At 41.7% G+C, this 21,362-nt stretch overlaps 1 protein-coding gene across 2 annotated transcripts; it reads left to right on the plus strand.

The window, feature by feature from the left end:
- Positions 1–99: 99 nt before the first annotated feature.
- btv (dynein cytoplasmic heavy chain beethoven) lies at positions 100–18,193 on the plus strand. Of its 2 annotated transcripts, XM_034339479.2 has the most exons (46): positions 100–409; positions 468–796; positions 862–1,024; positions 1,088–1,269; positions 1,330–1,442; positions 1,513–1,758; positions 1,841–2,061; positions 2,134–2,307; positions 2,368–2,532; positions 2,595–2,836; positions 3,022–3,345; positions 3,439–3,505; positions 3,583–3,919; positions 3,985–4,721; positions 4,784–4,946; positions 5,049–5,268; positions 6,341–6,467; positions 6,598–6,921; positions 7,082–7,363; positions 7,453–7,696; positions 7,843–8,350; positions 8,650–9,042; positions 9,240–9,419; positions 9,623–9,988; positions 10,058–10,176; positions 10,235–10,545; positions 10,653–10,801; positions 10,865–11,137; positions 11,198–11,427; positions 11,621–11,749; positions 11,817–12,065; positions 12,211–12,644; positions 12,883–13,017; positions 13,080–13,309; positions 13,617–13,826; positions 13,892–14,180; positions 14,252–14,761; positions 14,913–15,172; positions 15,278–15,472; positions 15,572–15,803; positions 15,876–16,029; positions 16,092–16,311; positions 16,394–17,130; positions 17,200–17,438; positions 17,509–17,803; positions 17,876–18,193. In XM_034339479.2, exons 1-46 carry the CDS (start codon positions 173–175, stop codon positions 18,148–18,150), a joined length of 12,219 nt encoding a protein of 4,072 aa, XP_034195370.2. In that variant the 5' UTR covers positions 100–172; the 3' UTR covers positions 18,151–18,193. The 2 variants fall into 2 exon arrangements, with proteins under 2 accessions (XP_034195370.2, XP_034195369.2); XM_034339478.2 differs by having other exon boundaries at positions 2,134–2,532.
- Positions 18,194–21,362: the final 3,169 nt, after the last annotated feature.

Consider the following 21,362-nt stretch of genomic DNA (forward strand, 5'->3'; position numbering starts at 1 on the left):
CCATCCCCTTGTTTCGCCATCTACAACCCTGCTAACACGTGGCTCACCTGACAGCTGGCCTGTGTTGACACCAAGTCGTCATGACAACTTGAACGATCGGCCACTTCTTCGGTACTCCACAATGGATTTTAACTACGATTGAACGAACAAACCAGTCCTGTCAATTAACAAAATGGTAGTGGACGATAGACGGAGATCCTTGATAGTATCCACTGCTGGTCACTTCTTCGGGGTGGACCTGAAAGATGAACAAACGATCAGAGACGAAGAATCAGTGTTGGATAATTTTTTAGACAGATCCACGTGTAGAACACTTTGTGCTCAGCCGGCTGATGCTAATTTCGAAGGAACATCATTGAAGTTGAGCAATGAATTACCCGTTGGCAAGAATACCTTGGTCTTCTTCAAGGTAAGACAAACGCGATATCGTGTCAGAAATGAATGAAATAATAGCATGTTTCATACAGATAGAGGAGGCGGCGGTTACAGAAAAGAATTTTCACGACCTTGTTCATGTGACTACAACCGGAAGTGGCAAAGGATCAACCCTTGTAGAAGCTCTTCGACAAGTATGGCTACCCACCCTTCGATCTTCTGGTCTCGATTCGTCGTATTTAAAGAAATTAGAAGAGAACCTACTTGGTTCGTCAACCACCGCTTCGGTTCTTGAAGAGGAGGATTATTGGCGAAAGAAATGGGAAGACGCGAAGCGATCGCACGATAAAACGATTTATGCAGAGACCGTGAAAATCTTGAAGAGTATCAGGGCTGAATTAGAGAGCGCAGCGGTGACCAGGTGAAATATTGAAAATTCGACCGCTATTATTATTATTATTATTGAATTGATTATTATTTAAGCAGAGATGGATTGATCGGAGTGGAGGATGCTGTCGAAGCAGTATCGGGTTATGTAGATGATTTATGGAAATTAGGAGATGCTGTGTATCCCGAAGATCGTATGAAATCATTTTTAGACCTCATTGGTGATGAAGTGGTTTCACTTGTGCAAAACACAATCGACGAGGTAAGAAAGAAAGAAATTTATCAATTTATCAATCCGTGTATAAAATTGATGTACGCAAAATAGATTCGAACTTCTGATGATCGAGCGAAGATCGAAGCGATATCAATGGGTGCAGAGATTTGCGAAAAATGGACAGATATGGCAGAAAAGTTCACGACCTTGTTTTGGCCTCATCATTCCCTTCATCCTTGGAAGGGTACCGGTTACATACCTGAAAGATGTTCCCGGATTGGCAAACGACTCAGGTATCTGGTAATAAGATTTCTCATTTTTTTTCTAATAAAACTGAATTTTCTAATGTTTAGACAGATTGCCGAATTACACGCTCAATATCGACAATTAACTAGGTTGTTGACAGCCAATGAGAGATCTGGACTCGGTACTGACAACTTGATGCAATATTTCGACGATGTTAAAGGTACCTTTAAAATTCCATTCCTGCAAAAATCGAATTCATAGCATTAATTTAAATAAAAAATGGAGAACAGTTGTCTTCGATGCCGACGAAAAGGGCGTCAACTGGAATCGACTGAAGAAGAGAATCGAGGAAGGCTTGATACCTGCTGAGGATCGAGTCGCACAGAAACTGAAATCCCAAATCGCTGATGCTACCACACCGAATTCGTTATTAGCTGAATTTCGACGTTACTTCGAGTTGATGAAGAGGGAGGGCTTGAAACGTGCTCTTCGTGGAGAACGCGAAGCATTGCTCTCTGCCTATGGGGATCTCATAGGTATTTATCAGAAATACAAATTGCGAATCATTTTTTAGAAATATTCAAAAATGATCATTTATAATAACAATGGGGATTTAAGAGAACTGCTTAGCTGGACCGGATACAGTGAACTTGTTGGACAGTCCCAGGATACTCCAGGAAATTCAAGTTGCCAGGTCAGCAGAATTGAGACTAGAAAGTCTAAATAAATTAGGTAAAGAATTACTAGCGGATCTTCCTGGATACGACGAGATATCATCGAGGGTAACATCAGCTTTGAAAGAGGTCGAGAGAAAGAGACAAAACTTGGTAGACACTTGGGTAATCCTAATACCTTTTCAAGATAGACTATCTAGGCTTCAACTTTCATATAAAGCTAATTGTATTTTATAGACAGAGGGAACGAAAGAAGCCGTGGCAAGTAAGGAACTAACATTGGGCACAGATTCAGCTGTGGTGGAATTAACTGGTACCAGCGTGATGAGGGTGACATACGACCCAAGACTGATGACCTTGATCAGAGAAGCCAGAGCTCTATCGAGCCAGGGCGTTGAATTTTCTCGAGAAGTAAGGGACCTGATCGAAAGGGCAGAATTATTGTCAGGACGTGCTAGGGCTCTTCAACAGGTTGCAACATTCCACAACACAATTGGTGATCGCATGGTTCCATCTCAAAGACCCTTGATGCTTACCACCGCGCTGGAACTGGTTCGTGCTGTTCAAGAACAATCCGGCGTTGTTTGGTCGGACCCTCAGGCTGTGGATGCTTATACCGCCAGATTAAAAGAATTGGTAAATAAACATACGTTATAGATTTTTATTACGTATTGATTATCGACTGCGATTGAACACAGGTGAGGAAGTTTGCCCAACAAAATTCCGAGCTAGCCGCGAAGCACAGTTTGCTACGAGATCTGGTGTCCAATTTGCTAAAAGGAGACACTGTTAATTTGATTGGGAATTTTAACACTTGGAAAGAGACGCTGATGAACATGAGGACGACCGTGGATACTGTGGAAGCCGAATACGGGAACACAAAAGCGTGGAAATTGCATTGGGACAGACAGTTGCTGAAAGCATTAGGCGTGGCATATAGGTAAATTAATTGAAACAATTAAATCAACTCGTTTTCTCACCACCTTTGAAACGATAAAATAAAGAAAATTTCTAATCACTCTCGAATACATTTCAATTAGTTTCAAGATCTTAATGTTCAATTTTCATATTCATGGACAATTTGCATGAAACAAACGAACGAGAAATTCTCCTCCTATGCTTCAGAGGAGCTTTACCGACTTTACTGAAGAAGTTAACGGAAATTAAAGTGGAGCTGACGTTTCGGGATGGATCCTTGCAATGGCGGCCACCGCTCGAGGAAATACGAGCTAAATTGTATTCCGCTATTCGTCGATCTTTGTCGATACCCATGAATTTCAGAGGCGTCGGCGACCCGTCGGAAGCGCATTTTAGCGACCTCATTCAAAGGAGTGGTTATCTGTTCGGTGGTGTCTACAAACAGGCTGAAATTGCACTTTCCGCTCTGGAAACGCTTCGAATGAAATGGTTGTATCTGGCGGCACCGGCTAAAATCGATGTTGCTGAACGGTACAAATTTCACAGCCACATTATTAAATATTCGTCGCATTGATTTACTATTAACTATTAGAAAATTTATATTAATCATTCTTGATCGAAAAGGTTGAAAGGGCGATCTCCTCAAGATTGGACGAGAGCATTCAAGGATGCCAAACAGTGGGCCCAGGAGGTCAGCAACTAATCCTAATGCATAAACTCGTTCAATTATTAATTAGTTAGTATGTAATGTTTCGAATTATAAATTAGGTGGGTAGATTGCGAGGTAACGAGGTGAAAATTTGGTGCATCAGCGTGGACACAGCGACGACCAGGAACGATTTGGAATCAGCCTCTCGTCGTTACTGGGAACGCTTATGTTCGGACTTGAGGGTGGAAGCCTCATCAAGATTAGTAGCAATCGTGGAATTTCTTTCATCAGCTTCGAAAGAACTCGAACGAAGACCTCGAAACGTAGAGGAAGTTGGAGTTGCTTATGAAGCCCATGCACGAATCGAAGCGCAGTCTTCAGGTATGGCTGAAGAAATGGAGGCAATCGTTGGTCTTTCCAAGGTCTTGGCTGCTTGGACCAGCGAGAAACTTGAAGGTAACTTTTACACGTGCTTTTGATCATTTGAAATATCAAAATACTTCAATTTATTTGTGAAACAGGTGTGAATGCAGCGTACACCGCCTGGCAGGACTTGACCGATCGTCTAGAACGCCATAAAACTGTCGTGAATCGCGAACTCGAAGACGCCAAGGTGAATCTTCGTCACAGAGCAGTGGCTGTACGAGACGAGATCGAAAGGTGGCAAGCGAAATGGACCTCCAAACCGGAGATTCTGAGCTTAGATTGGATTATCTCAATGAGAGAAAGGTGGACGAACCTGAAGGAACAACTGGATGCCTTGAAAACCGATTGCCAGAGGATCGTTCTGGACATCGACGATATTTTAGAGGACAACGAAGAAAGTATAAAGAAATTGGAGCTACAGTTGGATATCGAAGAATCCAACTGTCGATTCCAGGCGGAGTTCCTGGAAGAATTGAAGAACCAAGAAGAAGAAGAGTGGACCGTTGCCAGAAGAAGATTACCCAGGCTTCACGATTGGCTTGATTCTTGGGAAAACAGGATAAGGGTCCAATTAAAGGATCAGTTGAACGAGGAATCCACGAATCAGAGGGATAGTTTGGAAATGGATACTTTTGTTGGGAGAAAAGTGCGAGAAGTTAGAGCTGCTATTGAATGGCTGCAACTTCTTCGTGGCGATGAAATTGCTGAGGAACACTGGGGTGAATTGATGCCACTTTTGGATCTGAAGAATGTTAAGAACGCGAGGGACATTACGTTGGGTCACTTGTTTCGTTCCGTGGAGAAAATTCAAGAAAATACTGAAAAGATAAAGGTACACTTTATCGTACCGAAGATCGACAATAATTTATCTTAATGATATCATTTTGCGTTTAGGAAATAACAAAGAGAGCCGCGGCAGAAAGTGGTATTCGTCAAGGATTGATGGAATTGGAATCCTGGGAGGCATCGGCCTCCCTTCAGATTCAGGAAGCGAAAGATAGCAGAAATGCTGGCATCCTTCTCGTTGAAGATTATGGTAGTTTGTTAGCCAGAGCAGGTGAACTTTCTACATATTTTAGTGCACTCTGCGTACTGAAAACTTTTAACACGCTCATAAGTTTCCAGAGGACGTATTAATTTTTCAAATAATCCTTAAAAGGTGAACTGAGACTCCTATTGGAGGGAGTGAAAGGAGCAACAGGATATGAAAGATTCTCGACAAGAGTAGCAAGATGCGAAGCAGGATTGTACGAAGTGGAAGAGAGAATCAAAATTTTAAGCACCGTACAAAGGAAATGGGTTTATCTGGAACCAGTTTACGAAGGAGGTGCTGCTCCAAAAGACACCGGAAGGTGGTCGAGGGCTAATAAAGAATTCAGGTGATCGTACAGTTATATCATGTTAATTGGTAACACTGTCCAACAAATTTTAACTTTTTTTTTGTGTTCCGATCTCTACTAGGTGATTCTTATAGCGCTTTGCACGCTGATCACGAATCTGCAAACCGTTTTGCTCCTATACGTACAGTTTTTAAGAACTTTGATTTTGAAAAAAAAACATATTTTTCAGATTTAAACAAATTGTCTGACGTAATTCTAAAAAACTTTCCTGTATACAATGATACCTATCTTTAATACATTATAAATGTTTAAATATATATAAACGATCATTGAACGCGGAGGGACCCCGAATTGGCATCAATTTTTTAGGATATTTTTCAATTTATCTGAAAAAGTAGAGGTCCAGTGTAAAATCGAATTATACCACGCGATAGAGCAGATTTTTATTTTGAAAAACCACCCAGAGAAAGTTGCAACACGATTTTTTTATCAAGCTACAAAGTAAAATAGCTTCGCGGGAGACAAAGCACCGACAGTGGCGCTCCGCGTCAGGACGCGGGACGCCGAGGAACCGTCCTAACGCAGAGCGCCACTGTCGGTGCTTTGTCTCCCGCGAAGCTATTTTGCTTTGTGGCTTGATAAAAAAATCGATGTTGTAACTTTCTCTAGGTGGTTTTTCAAGATAAAACCTGCTCTATTGCGTGGTATAATTTGATTTTGCACTGGACCTCTACTTTTTCAGATAAATTGAAAAATATCCTAAAAAATTGGTGCCAATTCGGGGTCCCTCCGCGTTCAATGATCGTTTAAATATACTTAAACATTTATAATGTATTAAAGATAAGTATCGTTGTATTCAAGAAAGTCTACAGAATCTTTCAGTGTAAATAGAATTTCAATATCTTTTAAAATTACGTCAGACAGTTTGTTTAAATCTGAAAAATATGTTTCTTTTTCAAAATCAAATTTCTCAAAAACTGTACGTATAGGAGCAAAACGGTTTGCAGATTCGTAATCAGCGTGCAAAGCACTATAAGAATCACCTAGTAGAGATTGGAACACAAATTCACTATATAATTGGAAAGAATAAATTATTCGAACAAATACCTAGGTACTTGATGGGAGAAGTATCTCGTGATCCAAGGATATCTTCTTTGAGAAGGCTTCCTCTTTCAGCTTTTGCAAACTTGAAGGACCTCCTCGACCGTTGCCAGAGGAGCCTCGATGAATATTTAGAGGTACTACAGAATCGCTATTTCTATTCTTCTCTTTATCATTTTAAGGTAGTAAGGGTAGAAATTCCTTATTACAAATTGACAGATTTCAAATTTTCTGATTTTTAAAGCTTCGATACATTCTTGTTTCAAGGAAAAACGATCGTCCTATCCGCGTCTATACTTCCTCAGCGACGAAGACCTTCTGGAATTAGTGTCAGCCAGTGGACGAGGCCTGGAAACTCATTTACCGAAATTGTATCAAGGTGTCGGCTCGATAATAAAGGACGATAATGGTTTGACGGGCGTAGTGTCACCAGAAGGTGAAGTATTACAGTTACCCAAGCCCGTCGATCTTCGGGATCCATTACCACGATGGTTAAGCAACCTTGAAGAGGCAATGAAGAATGCTCTTCGACAGAGTTTGGAAAAATGTTTGGTCGACGCTACACCTGATCCATCTGCCTATCCAACTCAAGTAATATATTTTCTTTTCACAGAAGAATGAAATTATATTTAAAAAAATGTAACTCGATGTTACGAGGCGAGGGTTGAATAAGGCATTCTGTAAAATTTAATTTGTATCAGTGCGGTTGAAACAAATGGAATTCTATTGTATTTGGAGAACGTTTGTTAAGGTTTTGTTACTGGCTGAGAGGATCCGTTTCACGGAACGATGCGAGATCGCTTTGAAGGAAGGTCGATCGTCTTTGAAGAATTTCGTTGAATATCTGGAGACACAAAGAGCCAGGTACAGAGGCTTGGAAGATGCTGGTGACAAATTGACGGTACTGAAAGCACGTGGCCTTCTTTTGGACGTTGTTCATCATCTCGAGATAGCTAGGAGCCTTTTGAACGTTACTCTTCGAGAGGAAAGCACAGTTTGGACCTGGCAGAGACAACTAAGAAGCTACAGAACTGTAAGCTTGTTACAGTTTAAAATCATTTTCAAAGACATGATCAGAAGCAAATTTGACATTTAATATTTACATAATGAACTTGCCTGTAGAACAAAGGACCAGTGATGCGTTGTGCAGCTGCTGAATTTCCATACCGTTTCGAATACCAGGGTGCAGCGGTAGGTTTAGTTCAAACACCATTGACCGAAAGGTGTTTCTTGGCTCTCACTCAAGCCATGAAACTTGGTTTGGGTGGAAGCCCAACCGGGCCAGCTGGAACTGGAAAGACCGAGAGCGTGAAAGCACTTGGCGCTATTCTAGGCAGGACTGTTTTAGTCTTCAACTGCGACGAAGGTAATAATTTCACGTCAACATCGTGAAGAATCTTTTACGACTTCTTTGAAAACAGTTTGAACACACATGTCATCCCTCTTAAGCCAAAGAAAATTATAATGAATTACTCAGCAGAAATAAAAACAATTTTAAAAAATGTCCATCAGGAATGGATACAGGAAGTATGCGACGTATCCTTGGCGGTCTAGCTCAAGCTGGTGCATGGGGTTGTTTCGACGAGTTTAATCGTCTCGAGGAAGAAACTCTAAGTGCTGTAGCGATGCTGGTCAGACCTCTTCAAGAAGCTGTTCGCGATGGTTCACCTCAAGTGATGTTGGGCGACCAAAAAGTGAACCTCGATCCCCATTGTTGTATATTCATCACTATGAACCCAGCAGGCTCTGAATACGGCGGACGTCGTAAACTTCCAGATTCCTTGGCTCGATTATTTAGACCAATCGGAATGGCTCATCCAGACAGATCGGACATAGTGAAAACTCTATTGGAGTGTGCTGGATTTTTGGACGCTGCGACACTGGCGAAACAACTGGTAGAAACGCTCGATGTCGCGGAGATACTGCTTTCTAATCAGCCGCATTACGATTGGGGACTTCGAGCCCTTAGATCTGTGCTCGACGCCATTCCCACGAGGACCGACTTGGACGAGACTAGCAGGTTATTGATTTTCAAATTTATTCCTTTGCTGATTTTACATTTAACTCTTCGGTGCCATCGGCAATTCCTAATTTAACGCCTCGACACCTTCGGTAATATGAAGCCTTTGGCGATTTCAAATTCAATCCTTTGACACCCACGGTGAATTTACATTTAACCCGGTTGCACCTTTCAAACTTTCCTATTTAACCCTTTGTCGCCTTCGATGGTTTCATATTTAACCCATATTGACACTTCTGCCGATTTCATATTTAACCCATTGACACCTCTGACAATTTCGTCGCGTGTTCGTTCGACAGGCTAGTGGCCGCGATTCGGGCATCGACGTTGCCCAAATTAACGGAGGAAGACACCCCAAAATTTCTCTCGTTACTGAAGGATGTTTTTCCGAAAGTAAATCCTTCGACGTCCACGTACATCGAGAGGCAAGATTTGCAAAATGTGTTGCTAGAACTTTGCGGCGACCAAGAATTTGGCAAAGAAACGGCAAACAGATGTATTCAATTGAACGATCAATTGAAAAGCAGGACCGGGGTGGCGATCGTTGGTCCACCCGGAAGTGGTAAAACGATCATCAGGAAACTGCTGTGCGATGCGTTAACGAAAATCGGTGAAAAGGTCGTACAGTTTCATGTCTATCCAGGCGCTATGCCGAAATCGAGGCTTCTGGGTCGCGTTGATCATCAAACCAGGTATATTTTATGATTTATTTATTTGTGAATTTCTCAATTTAGAATCAGCGCAATCTTGAATTTTGTCGAAATTATTTTCTCAATCTTCTGCAATCGTACCCTCTCCGAAGCATCGTGTACCTACGGAAAGAACACTGATTAGTAGGAATCAATGCAGTTGCAACGGATACTTTAATTGAAATGCAAATAATTTCTAGGGAATGGAAGGAAGGTCTTTTATCCAGCGCCGTGGGATCAGCTGGCGATTCAACAACTTGGGTCATCTTGAACGGTGACGTAGAACCAGATTGGGCTGAAGCTTTGAACTCTGCTTTAGACGATAACCGATTGTTGACTCTACCAAACGGCGTGGGCGTAAAACTTGGTTCCGGAACAAAGTAAACTTTGATCTTTCACGATTTATTCTCTCGCATCGTAAATCGATTTGAAATTTACTTCTTTGTTAGAAATTCTAGAGCCCTGGACTCTAACATTTATATGTAAACCAAAATTCAAGCAGTAAAATGCTTGAACCTCTTCGAATCATCTATCTTGTCCTTATAAAAAATTAATTCACATTTCAAGTATACGTTTGAAACAGGTTCATCTTCGAAACCCATAAACTGGATGACGCGAGTCCCGCCACTGTTTCGAGATTAGGGGTCGTCCATTTAGGTTCCCTAAGTCCATCCTCTTTGCTGGTATCGTCACGATTAGGAACACTTCCGGAAGCAGCGAAGGAACTCACGAATTCTCACCTTTGCCTCTGCATCGAGGAGTGTTTAAAGATGAACGCAGACGTTTCTTCAGCTTCGGGCCTGATGAATTCTGCGCTTTGCCACTTGAACACCGCTCGAACTCACACTTCCGCTTCTTATGCTCTCCTCGCGTCTCTGTGCAACCAAATAGAGGATGAAAATCGTAGAAACGAACTGGCGCGTTACATTTATCAGTCAACAGATTGCTGGTAAACGCTCGATCTTTCCTGAATTGTTTATACAGCAAAGGAAATATTGAAACAGAAAACGTTTTACAGGTGTCCAGATCCACAGAAACCATGTTCTGTTTTGTATAACGAAGATATCGATCGATTGGAAGCTGCAGGAGAGGCTGATCGATCAACAGATACCGAGGATGGCCCGGTTTCGCTTACAGGTAGCTTAATTTATAGAAATCTCAATCGATTGCAATTTCAAGCATTATTTTACTTCAGGGGCAATGAAAGAAGCATTGTCATCCGTTCTACCATGGATCAAGAGCGATCAACCGACAATGATAAGGGGTCCAGAGGGTTGCGGAAAAAGTGCTCTGATATCCGTGATACTTTCCTCGATTCGAAGCAACGAGCCATCGACTTTAATAAAAGGTTCGTCCCTTTACGGACCCCAGGATCTGGTGATGAAATTGAAGAGAGGCTGCGTTCAATTGAATTCATCCTCTCACGGAAGAACGTACAAGCCTAGGAACGGATCGAGCGTTGTATTAATTCTGGAGGATTTGCATCTTGCATCGAAGCATCTGCAGGTATTGCTTACTTCCTCGAACTATTTAATCGAATATCAAGGTGTTTGATGTAACCCAATATTTGAAGTGTATCAACTAAACTTGGAAGAGCGTCGTTATTTATTTAGGAGTTGGTACGAGAGTTGGTACAGGAAGGAGGATTCCACGAAGATGATCTGGAATTCGCCAGAGTTCCTTTGACCGTCGTATGCACCGCTGATGCGACCACCAGATTGCATCCGAGGCTGGAAGCACTTCTGTCAACTCATTATCTACCGTCAGTGCAATTATTTCTTTCTTCGCGAGTATACGACAATTTAAATTCTCTTTCATTTCGTAGGTATCCAAGTACAAAGGACATTGCAGCCATTTCGGAGCTTCATCTAAGGACTTCCTTGAAAGGAGATCACATTGTGATCGAATCTTGGATAGCGCAGATGGTTCCAGTTATGCTGGAAGCTTTTAAATCAATCAGATCTTCTCATGGAACTGCTTGGAATCCTAAGGACTTGATTTTATGGGCGGATTGTCTCAAGTATTATCCTTCGCCAGAAAATGAAACGTACATCACAGAGTATTTGTTAGATGCTGGACGACGACTGTTTCATCCAAGGTAAATAGTTATTAAAATATTCTTAATTGCTTTACGATCAATTTTAACCAATCCCCTCAGATTAACGTCAAGGGACCAATCGTGCTGGGAATCGGTGATCCTATCGAAGACGTTGAAAACCCTGATGCCAGGAAGCAACGTGTACATATGGAAAGGCGGAAACAATGGGTTACTTCCGTTCGACGAGGAGCAGTGGCGGAAGGAAATAATTAACGCTGTAGCGAGATGTGCTAGAGAAGGTGATCCTGTGCAACCATTGATTTCGTCTCACCTGTTGCGCACAGTGGCCGGTAAGCGCATTAAATTAAATTAATTTTACGTTACATCAAGGTCAGACTTATCTAACGAACATATATCCATCTGGCTACTCTGTAATTTTAATCAGATCAGGTTTATCGTAATTATCACTGCTAACAGTAATCCTCTGACATACGATACTACGGTTAACCAATAAAAACGATTGAATTTTATTTTTTTATTAAGGATTGAGCTGGGCATTTGGAACGAATTTACGAGGTGTCATTTTAATTGGCCGACCTGGAGCTGGAAGGAAATCAGCTGTGAGACTAGTCGCTAATTTCTCTTCTCTCCGTTTAGTAGATTCTGGACCTGGTACGAATAAATAATGTCTATATCAATTATAGTCTATTGTGAATAATTAGAGGAGGTAACTTGGTAGGTCGGGGTCGGGCATCGATGAAAAGCGCAGTTCAGGTAGCTGGAATTGACGGTGAGCCGACTCTGCTTTTGCTGGAGGAGCATCATATGAGAGAGGATGGATTGGCCGTGTTGGCGAGTGCAATTGTGTCCCGAGGCGAACTCCCAGGATTATTTACAGTGGAAGAACTCGACGGTTTAATAGCGCCGTTAGCTGACGTGTCAAGACGAGAAGATTTTTCCGGCACGTTGGAGCAGTATTTGTACCATCGTGAGTGCAGAATTTCAGCTTTCGAACCGGAAATATGCAATTCTTTCGTTTCTTCTAATAACTAGCAAAAATTGCCAGACTAGAACTACCATTTAATTAACGATGCTGTTGATTTTCTTTTTTATTAAAACTTTTCAAAATGTAGGTCTACGAAATTATCTTCGGGTAGCCATTATCCTGAACAATGGAGAGATGCGTTCGTCATGGTTGTCGCGTTCTGGACTCCTTAGACATTGTGCCCTTATTGGACCAGGCCTGGGCAACGAATGGTGGAACCGGGAAGCGTCTTTGATCGAATTAGCTTGCAATCAAAATGAAATGGACGTCGAAGAGACAGAGGAAAAATTGGCTGGTATCAAAGTGATGGTGAAGGCTCATCTTCAAGCACCGCGACAGCAACAAGCACCGGCGAGATTCTTTGCGTTACTGCACACCTGGAAGCACTTACACGTGTCCTGGAGCGAGGAGGTGGAACGGAAATTGAGCAACCTTGAAGCTGGAATCGGGAAATTGAAAGAAGCCGGAGAACAAGTGGCTAAATTGGAGGATGAAGTTTCAAAGCAGCGGCAGGAGTTGGAGGTAGTTGTCGTTAACTTTCCTGGTATTTTCATATTTTTCTTTTCTTATGACGCTACTAGGAATTAAACTCTTCAATCTACCTCATTTTCTTTCTGCAATAATATAGGAACTTTAGAAACTACTTTGACTAATGGGGATAGAATAATTCAGGAAGAGGTTCTTAATTACTCGGTTCTCGATTTCTTAATTTCTATAGCTTTCAAATAACAAGATTATATCATATTAAAATACAATTTAGGCAGAACAAGGACGAGCCAACGCGGCCCTCGAGCAAATTACAGCCACTATGAGGGGTGCCACTGGGCAAAGAGGGGAGATGGTCAATCTAAAGGCTGAAACTGAACGAGAAAGTGCTGAATTGGCGCGCAGGAAGGTGAGAATAATAAAGAAAATGTCTATGAAGGGACAATCAATTAATTGCGAAGCGTTGCACAGGCTGATATCGAAGGTGAATTGGGAAAAGTGGAGCCACTGGTGGAACAAGCAGCTCAAGCAGTAGCTGGCATTAGTGCTGATGCATTAGCGGAAGTACGTTCTTTGAGAGCACCTCCAGCTCCGGTTAGAGATGTCCTGGAGGGTGTTCTGCGATTAATGGGTATAAAGGACACATCCTGGAACAGCATGAAGACCTTCCTGGCGAAACGTGGAATTAAAGATGAAATTAGGTAGCTTGGGTATTGCCGTTCTCTTTGAATCCATGTTTCATAGTCTTCAAAGTCTTCAATCTCATTACTCCAACGTAATATAATATTTATTTAACCGTATTGGTATGGAAAATTACGTATAACGTGACTCGCCTAAAATTTCCATTCTACTAAAGTTCCCTTTGTATCCCAAACGATCCTTTGATCTCTGCGAGCTTTATCAGACGTCTATCATTCATATCCAACTCACAGTTCCTTCCTTATCCCGCGTCGTTCTTTTCATCCGAAGTATTCGAAGAAATTTCAAGCGTGCCTTTGTTGGATTTAGAACATGGGACGCGAGGAGGAGCACATCATCGAGCCTGGAGGCGGTTGCCAAGTTGGTCAAGGATCGTCCGGATAGTTTTGAAGAGAAAACCGCGAAACGAGCCTCGGTGGCAGCCGCTCCTTTGGCAGCCTGGGTCCTCGCGAATCTTCAATACGGTCAGATTGTTCAGCAAGTGGCGCCTCTGGAGAGGGAACAACGCCAACTGGCCGAGTACGTGAAAAATTCTTGGAAAACTCGGATTCCATTATTCATCAACTCGAAACGTAATCTTTCAGACGTTTGTCAGCGGCCGAGGCTCAGATTGGCAAACTGGCAGCTGGTTTAAATACAGTGGAGAGTCGCGTGGCGAAGCTTCAAGAGGAACTCGCGGAGCATTCGAGGGGAGCAGCTGCACTCCAACTACGCGCTGAAGCGACAGAAGCGAGACTCGCAACAGCTAGAGCATTGTTGCAGAAATTGGACACTGAACACGGTGATTGGCAAACGCAATTAGAGGAACTGACCGGCAGAAAAGTGAAATTAGATGTCGAGGCTGCCAATGTGGCATCCTTGCTGGTTTACGAAGTACGCGTGTATCAGATGTTTTGTTTCCAAATTAAACAATTTTGAATGGAACCCTGTCTTTTTTAATTCAGGATCCCGGAAAGGACGACAAATGGAAGAAATCGGCCATCGATCTTCTCATCACCGAGAGAGAAAGACTGCTCTGGCGAGCACAGGGCTTGCCAGTGGACACCGGAAGCCTGGTGGGTGCTTCCTGCGCACTCAGAGGTCCACTAGTTCCCATATTCGTAGATCCATCTGGAGTAGCGGTTTCCTGGCTGAGAAATAACGTCGGTTCCAGAATGGAAATCACGAAACCAGAGGACGCAAAGTTTCTCACTACTTTGGAAATGGCTGTACGATTTGGAAAGCCTCTGTTGGTGGAGGAACTCGTGGAATTTCCTCCGATTTTATTACCGTTGTTACGCCGACGTCCCCTGAGACTCGGTGAACGAACTTTGCCCGCTCCTCAAGGCTTCAAACTTTTCCTCGCCACCAGGCGAGACAGATTGGACGGTTTCCCGAAGGAAGTTGACGCCGTGCTGTTCAAGATCGCTCTCGGAGCAGGTAGCAAAAGTTTGGCGGAGAGATTCGTCGAAAAAGTGAGCAGAACTTGTTCGTATTTAAATTGCCAATAAATAAAATATTCAATTTTCCGTTCAACACCAGTTGTTCTAGCGACAATGGCAGTGATATTAATCACTCGGCTTTTCGCTGACAAATTACTGAAGAGATTAATTGGTTCGCGGACAGGTATTGTTGAAGGAGACTCCGGAACTGGCGACCCAAAGGAAGGAAGCGTTAGAACGAGAGGAAAAATTATCAGGAGAACGAGACACCGCGAGATTGGATCTGTTGGCGCAGCTGGCTACAGCCAGAGGTCAAGATCTTCTCCAGGAGTCTGAAGGATCTCAAGGAGGGCTTTTGTCGTCGTTGCAGGCCACTCAATCAAAAGCCAAAGAAATTGCGATGGCTCTTCAGGAAAGCCGACGGAGCTTCGAAGATGTTACCAGGTAAGCGAAGGTTCATCAAGAAATACATTTCATGTTGAAGTTTCCCTTTAAAGAATAAAAGATGGGAATTTAAAAAATAAAGCAATATCGTTTAATTACCCGCAGGAGGGCCAAGGATCACGAGAAACTTGCTAAATTCGCAGCTAGTTTGTACAAAACTGTGAAGGCTCTGACTGCTTTAAGTCCGTTGTACGTATTTTCTGCCGAAGCTTTCACCGATATTTATTTAGAAGCAGAAGATTACAGAGGCTCGGTACTCTCGGAAGACAAAAGGGAACAAGATAAAGCGATTGAAAAACGGTAAGTGAAAAATGTTAATTACATGTTAATTAGTTTACAGATTGAATATAAATTCAATTTTAGTATAAAGCGATGTTCTTTTATACTTCTTTGTTACAGATTAATAAGTTTGACTCTTCATTACTGTTCGAAAGCAGTGTACAGGAAACATCGTCTGCAGTTGGCGTTGCAGCTGGCTCTCTCTTTGAATTCAGTTCCAGATTTTGAAAAAAGATTTCTATTAGAAGAAGTTCCATTGAACGATGACCAAGATTCCGATTATAATGTTCCCGATTGGATTCCCGAAGAACGACGCTTATCGGTTCAATCTCTGGTGTCGTCGTTTCCACAAGTAACGCAATTTCTTCTTATACAAAAAAATAATAAGAATAATTTAAGAAAAAACAAAATTTCGTTCCTTTAGATAGCCAGCAAAATGAAACCAGCTTGGTTAAACGATGTCAACAACATCTACGCTGAAAATAGTCTGACCACGTTCCAGAAAATTTTATTAATAAAAACTTTACGTCCAGATTACCTGCACACAGCTCTTTCGAAATTAGCAGCAGAAGTATTAGGTGATTTTCTATAGAGAATACACGTATTTATCCTGAAATTTATAAAATTGATTATTTTGAAGGTGTGAAGGATTTGGCTCCACCTAATTGGTCCCTGACGAAGATCGCCGAACAGGAAGCTTCGTATCCCGTATTGTTGCTACTATCACCGGGAGCTGATCCCGGCTCAGAACTCAGATCACTAGCAAACAATCAAGTTGCACTGGCGACAGGGTTCATCGAGGTGTCATTGGGTCAGGGGCAAGTTAATCAAGCTGAACTTGCTCTGGAGACTGCTTGCCGGTAGTAATAGACTAGGTTTTAGATAAACGTTCCATTGGCAAAATGAAATATTCTATTCATAACGTTATATGTTATCAAACAGAAATGGTAGCTGGATACTCCTCAGCAATTTACACCTGGCCTTAAATTGGCTGCCACGTTTAGAGAGTCTCCTAAGATCAGCCATGTGTACAATTAACAAGAATCCCGCTACGAGAATCTGGCTAACCACCGAAGAATGTTTAGGTTTCTATCCGAGTCTTTCGGGTTTATGCTTGAAACTCGCGTACGAACCACCGGAAGGGGTGAAGAGAAACGTGAAAAGATCGTTGCAGCAACTTCAGCAGAAGCGACGGAACAATGAAAACGTTCCTGGCAGCGTTTTATTGTCCTGGCTTCACGCCACTCTTCAGGAACGACGAAAGTTTGTTCCTCAAGGATGGATCAGGTCTTACGAGTGGAGCGAACCGGACCTGGAGGCTGCTTACGAGTTGGTGGTGAAGGAAACGAGTCCGAAGAGGGGCAGAGACAAGGACGGTAGTTGGCAGACCGGAAGAGGGTTGCTGGATGTGGCTGTTTATGGCGGTCGTATTCAGGACGAGTATGATACCAGAGCACTGTGCTCGATTGTTCGAGATGTTTGGTCCTCTCAGGTGTTCGAAGGTCGCCGGAAATTGGCTGGTGTTTTAAAGGTTACCGATAGCTCGTTCGAGGAGGCGATTAGGGCTTTGGAGAATCTTCCTGATAACGATTCGCCTAAAGAGTGCTTTGGATTGCCTGCTAATGCTCATAGAGCTTGGGAACGAGCTGCGGCTGAAGCTGTCCTGTCGCATCTCAAAGGTTTGTTATTATAACAAACGACTTTTGGATATTTCAAATAAATAAAATAAATGAACAATGAATCGATAGGGGTTCTAATCAAAGCATCGATTAGTGACGAGAAAAGCAACAGAAAGACTGAATCTAGGATTCAGAGGGATTTGAAAGAATTGATAGATCGTCATGGCTCAATTTTTGGATCGTCAATCATCGAGGGAGATGGGAATAATCAGCTGCAACGTTTCTTTATTGACGAGATGAAGCTGACTAAAAGAACTCTGAATCTTATTCGAGCTGACGTTGATTCACTGCGTTTCGAAGATTCCAAGGTAAAATCATTTTGGATAATATCAAAGTGATAAAACATAATATATGATAATTTTATTCTGACGAATTCAGACTCCAAGACACTGGATGGAAGATTGGAAATACGGACCCAAAGAGGTTCTACTATTCGTTAAGGGATTGTTGTCTAGGTACCAAACCCTCGAATCCATCGTATCGATTTCTTCATCCGTCATTGATATCTCGCGATTGGCTAGACCACGCGCATTTTTAACTGTTCTGAAACAACATACCGCAAGAGAAACGGGTCAACCTTTGGAAAATCTTCGACTTAAGGTTAACTGGCTCGGAAATCGTAGGAATGAAGGATCGAAGGTATCGTTGGTCATCGATGGATTATTAATATCAGGTAATTAGTCGTGGTGATCAACGTGTAAATAACTTTTACAAATTAAAAAAGAAAATTGTGTTAATTATACAGGTGCTTTGATCGAGAATGGCACCCTGAAGGACTTGGACGCTAACGCGGCATCCGTTGCAGCGGCACCCAGTTGCCAGATCGCATTTTTACCCGAAGACTACTCTGAAAATAAATCCTATTTAGGAAATTACAATTCCGAAGACACCCTTAACGTTCCAGTTTACGCGAATTCCCAAAGGGAGATGTTGATTTGTTCGCTTCCGGTTGAATGTCCCAGAGAGGAGCACGATAATTGGTTACGTCGGGGTGTCGGATTTCATTTGAAATTAATTTAGCTTGCACTTACGTAGAGTCAGTATTGTATAGTTTAACAGTAAATAAACAGAACGTTACAATATACGCAGGTGTTTTATATTTATTAAACGAAAACGGAGCTTGCGTAGAGGGAAAGGGTGGAGCTTCGAGAATCAGAAATCTTTTTATTACTTATAAAGTAATCGCTTGATACATCCTTCTAATCAGAAGTTACTCGTACAAGTTACATAGATTCAGAAAATAGCGGTAATCGAAGAAGTAATTGCAATTACACGATCGTTCCTGTAATTATGTTGGTTCGTGTCCAAGTCGATTACCAAATACAAACACTTGACGAGATTCCGACCCGATACAAATCTGCACACGTTGTGAACAACATATATTTAATCGTCAAGATCACAGCCTACGTAGATTATATTTGCAACTAACAATAAAAATGGTTGAATCGAAGCAACCCGTAGCGTGAAATCGTCTGAAACGAGCTTGCAGGGGTGGAAAACGAACCCGCCAGGCAGCTGTATTTGACAAAGACAGAGAATAGAATAGAACAGAGACCACCCAACTTTCGCGGCAACGAAACGCGAACGGAATAAGCTCGGTTTGTTACCGATTGGAAAATCGGTGTATTTAGATCGACGTTCACAATACATAGCTAGCGATAACAGTGGCCCTTTTGTTTCCCATTCGGTTGCAGTCTAAATTACCAGTTAACCGACTTAATGGCTAAAATCGTAACGCGAATCAATTGAACGTTTCCTTGGCTCGGTGCCGTTTTTACAAATTTCCGGCTCGCTAACCCGTATTTTCAAGCTTTTCAATACAGTTTGAACCGAAAGAAAGGCGGTGATCTCGTAACAAAGGCCACCGGTCGTCAACAACGTGCCGTGAACCTGGACCGAAAGAACATTGAAGGTCCATGAAGGCGATGTACACGATGGTTTTTTTCGTCGTCGACGGTTTAAGCGGAGAGGAAAGAAGTGAACGCAAATGGACAGACGAAAAGTGATAGCGACGCGATCTCGGCCCGAAACGCCATGATTGTCGCTGATTTATTGCTCTAAAAACTTAAGATGAAACTCACGGGCCGAGGCCGCGTCCCTGAGAAAGGCAATACTGTGTTTATTTTCCTCTCTTGGGAAACTCTTCGCGCTCTTTCACACACATACAGAGACGCACAGGCACACACACACACACACATACACACACGTGCTCGTACTCAACTCTCGTCGCTTTGTCTTCTTGTTCGTTTACTTATCTATGTTCTTTCGAACTATGTTGAACGCTCGCAGAGAGGTGTCTACTGAAACTTTGTTCATTTATAAATCATACCGGATTACATTGTTTTCAAATGTATCCGTTCGATAATTAGGCTACCGGGGATGTTTTATTTCAGCGCAGAAGAGGGTACAGATATTTTAACACGTTGATTGCAGCCGGTGGACATTTTTAATCTTATTTCATGGAATCTATAACTCTTGTAACGATGAAATAAAAATTAAGCATTGTAGTTGCGAGAACCATCTGCCATTTAAGCGTTAATAGATAACAGTTACATCTATTGCTAAATGGTGTACCAACAAGAAATAATTAATTTCAATTTGCCATCTTTTCTTTCGAAGTTGTCAAAGTTTCCGCGAATTCAACGATCCGACTCATTAAAGTTTAACTCATCAGTCCTCAAACATATTCTTCGGCGTGAAAGTTCTTCGAATTCCTTTCTTCAAAATCAATAATTTAACAATTGTTACTTTTAGAAATAGTTCAATGGTCTTTCATTTATCCAACTTACACATCGTTTGAGCCCATTTAAGATGCCGCGAATCAACCTTCTGAACAAGACCAGCTTGTCGATATTCTTACAATTAGAAACTTGGAAACGTCCATTCTCGAACTAAACAACGATATCACGCGTTAAACGGTAATGTCGGATCGCAGGAGCATTCAAATCACCGGATACGAGCTTGGTTAATCCAGTCAACGCTGCCGAACAATACTTATTTTATCGTTGGATCTGAAATCGAGACAGGAACAGATACAATCGATTTATAAGTGTTCGCGACTCGATTCGATCCTAAACTCCACTCTAATTGATTATTATCACCTAACGATTAATACTATAACCGAGTGATAGGCACACGGTCCTGTGATCGACGACGAAGAGGAAAGAACAGAAAACAGGATTAGTCGATCAAACGTGTGATCGATGAGAAAATTTTTTGTTCTCACCTTTCCCTCTTCCAAAAAAATTATTAAAATTCAATTCTTTCACCTCGGTTGCAAATAATTCTTTAAAACTTATTTGTAATAATTTTTCAGATCTTAGAATTTCGGTGGTTTTCAAGGAAAGTTCATAGAAGGATCGCGAATATGATTGTCGACCACTCTTTTGGAAAGTCCATGGAAAAAGGAAGGAAGTGAGAACGAAAGTCGCGTTCATTTAAAATCTCGACGAGAATTAAAGGCTAAGATTAACTCTAGAAAGTTCAAGGGAAATCTTGAATTGGTCGCGTTTTATTCCGTTCGAAGACGAGTGGTCCAAAATAGAGGAACAATAGAAAACTAGAGGACTACGGTATACATGTAAATCCGCGTGCAACGTAATCTTACAGTAAAGTTCATTAAATTCGAGTTCGTCTTTAAATTCACTTACGAGGATCGATGAGTATAGTCTCGGTAAAAATACATTTATACAAGTTTACACGAACAAATTGACCATCGATGTTACGAGGATAAATGTCACGGAGAGTCTGAAAAATGTCAAACGTTTTCAGAGTTAATCGATCGTATCTCTTTTTTTTCCCTTTTTTTTTAAATCATTTTCTTATTAGACTGCAGTTGATGCAATTACGTGAAATTTCGATACAGGTACAGGAGATTCTTTTTCGATATACAATATATACGAGTAAACGAGAAAATGTCGAATTCACTTCATTTCGAGATAATTATATCAATGGAATCGAGAAGATCGTGTAAAAATGATTTACGAGGATTTCTAATTGAAAGTTAAACATTGATTGACAAAAAATAAATAAATAAAAAATAAAAATTCAACAAAATATCAAAGCCTTTTAACGCACAACTATAATAGCTTCCTCCTTCTTGTTCTCTCTAAATCATAGCGACGTTTACGGGGCGAAGGATCGGAAAATCATCGATCATCATCGAAGAATGAAATACAACGGTGGAGATTTTCGATCGTTCGCGCGGTAAAGGTCACTGATAGATTAAAAAG

Source organism: Osmia lignaria, chromosome 10, assembly GCF_051020975.1.
Source record: "Osmia lignaria lignaria isolate PbOS001 chromosome 10, iyOsmLign1, whole genome shotgun sequence".
In the NCBI taxonomy this organism is placed as follows: domain Eukaryota; kingdom Metazoa; phylum Arthropoda; class Insecta; order Hymenoptera; family Megachilidae; genus Osmia; species Osmia lignaria.

What these genes read in the sequence shown, in the direction of transcription:
- btv (XM_034339478.2), top strand. Translation starts at nt 173, where the DNA reads ATGGTAGTGGACGATAGACGGAGATCCTTGATAGTATCCACTGCTGGT. An exon ending in CCGCCAGATTAAAAGAATTG is followed by an intron (nt 2,533 to 2,594) that starts GTAAATAAACAT and finishes GATTGAACACAG; the next exon opens with GTGAGGAAGTTTGCCCAACA. An exon ending in CATCTGCCTATCCAACTCAA is followed by an intron (nt 6,922 to 7,081) that starts GTAATATATTTT and finishes ACGTTTGTTAAG; the next exon opens with GTTTTGTTACTGGCTGAGAG.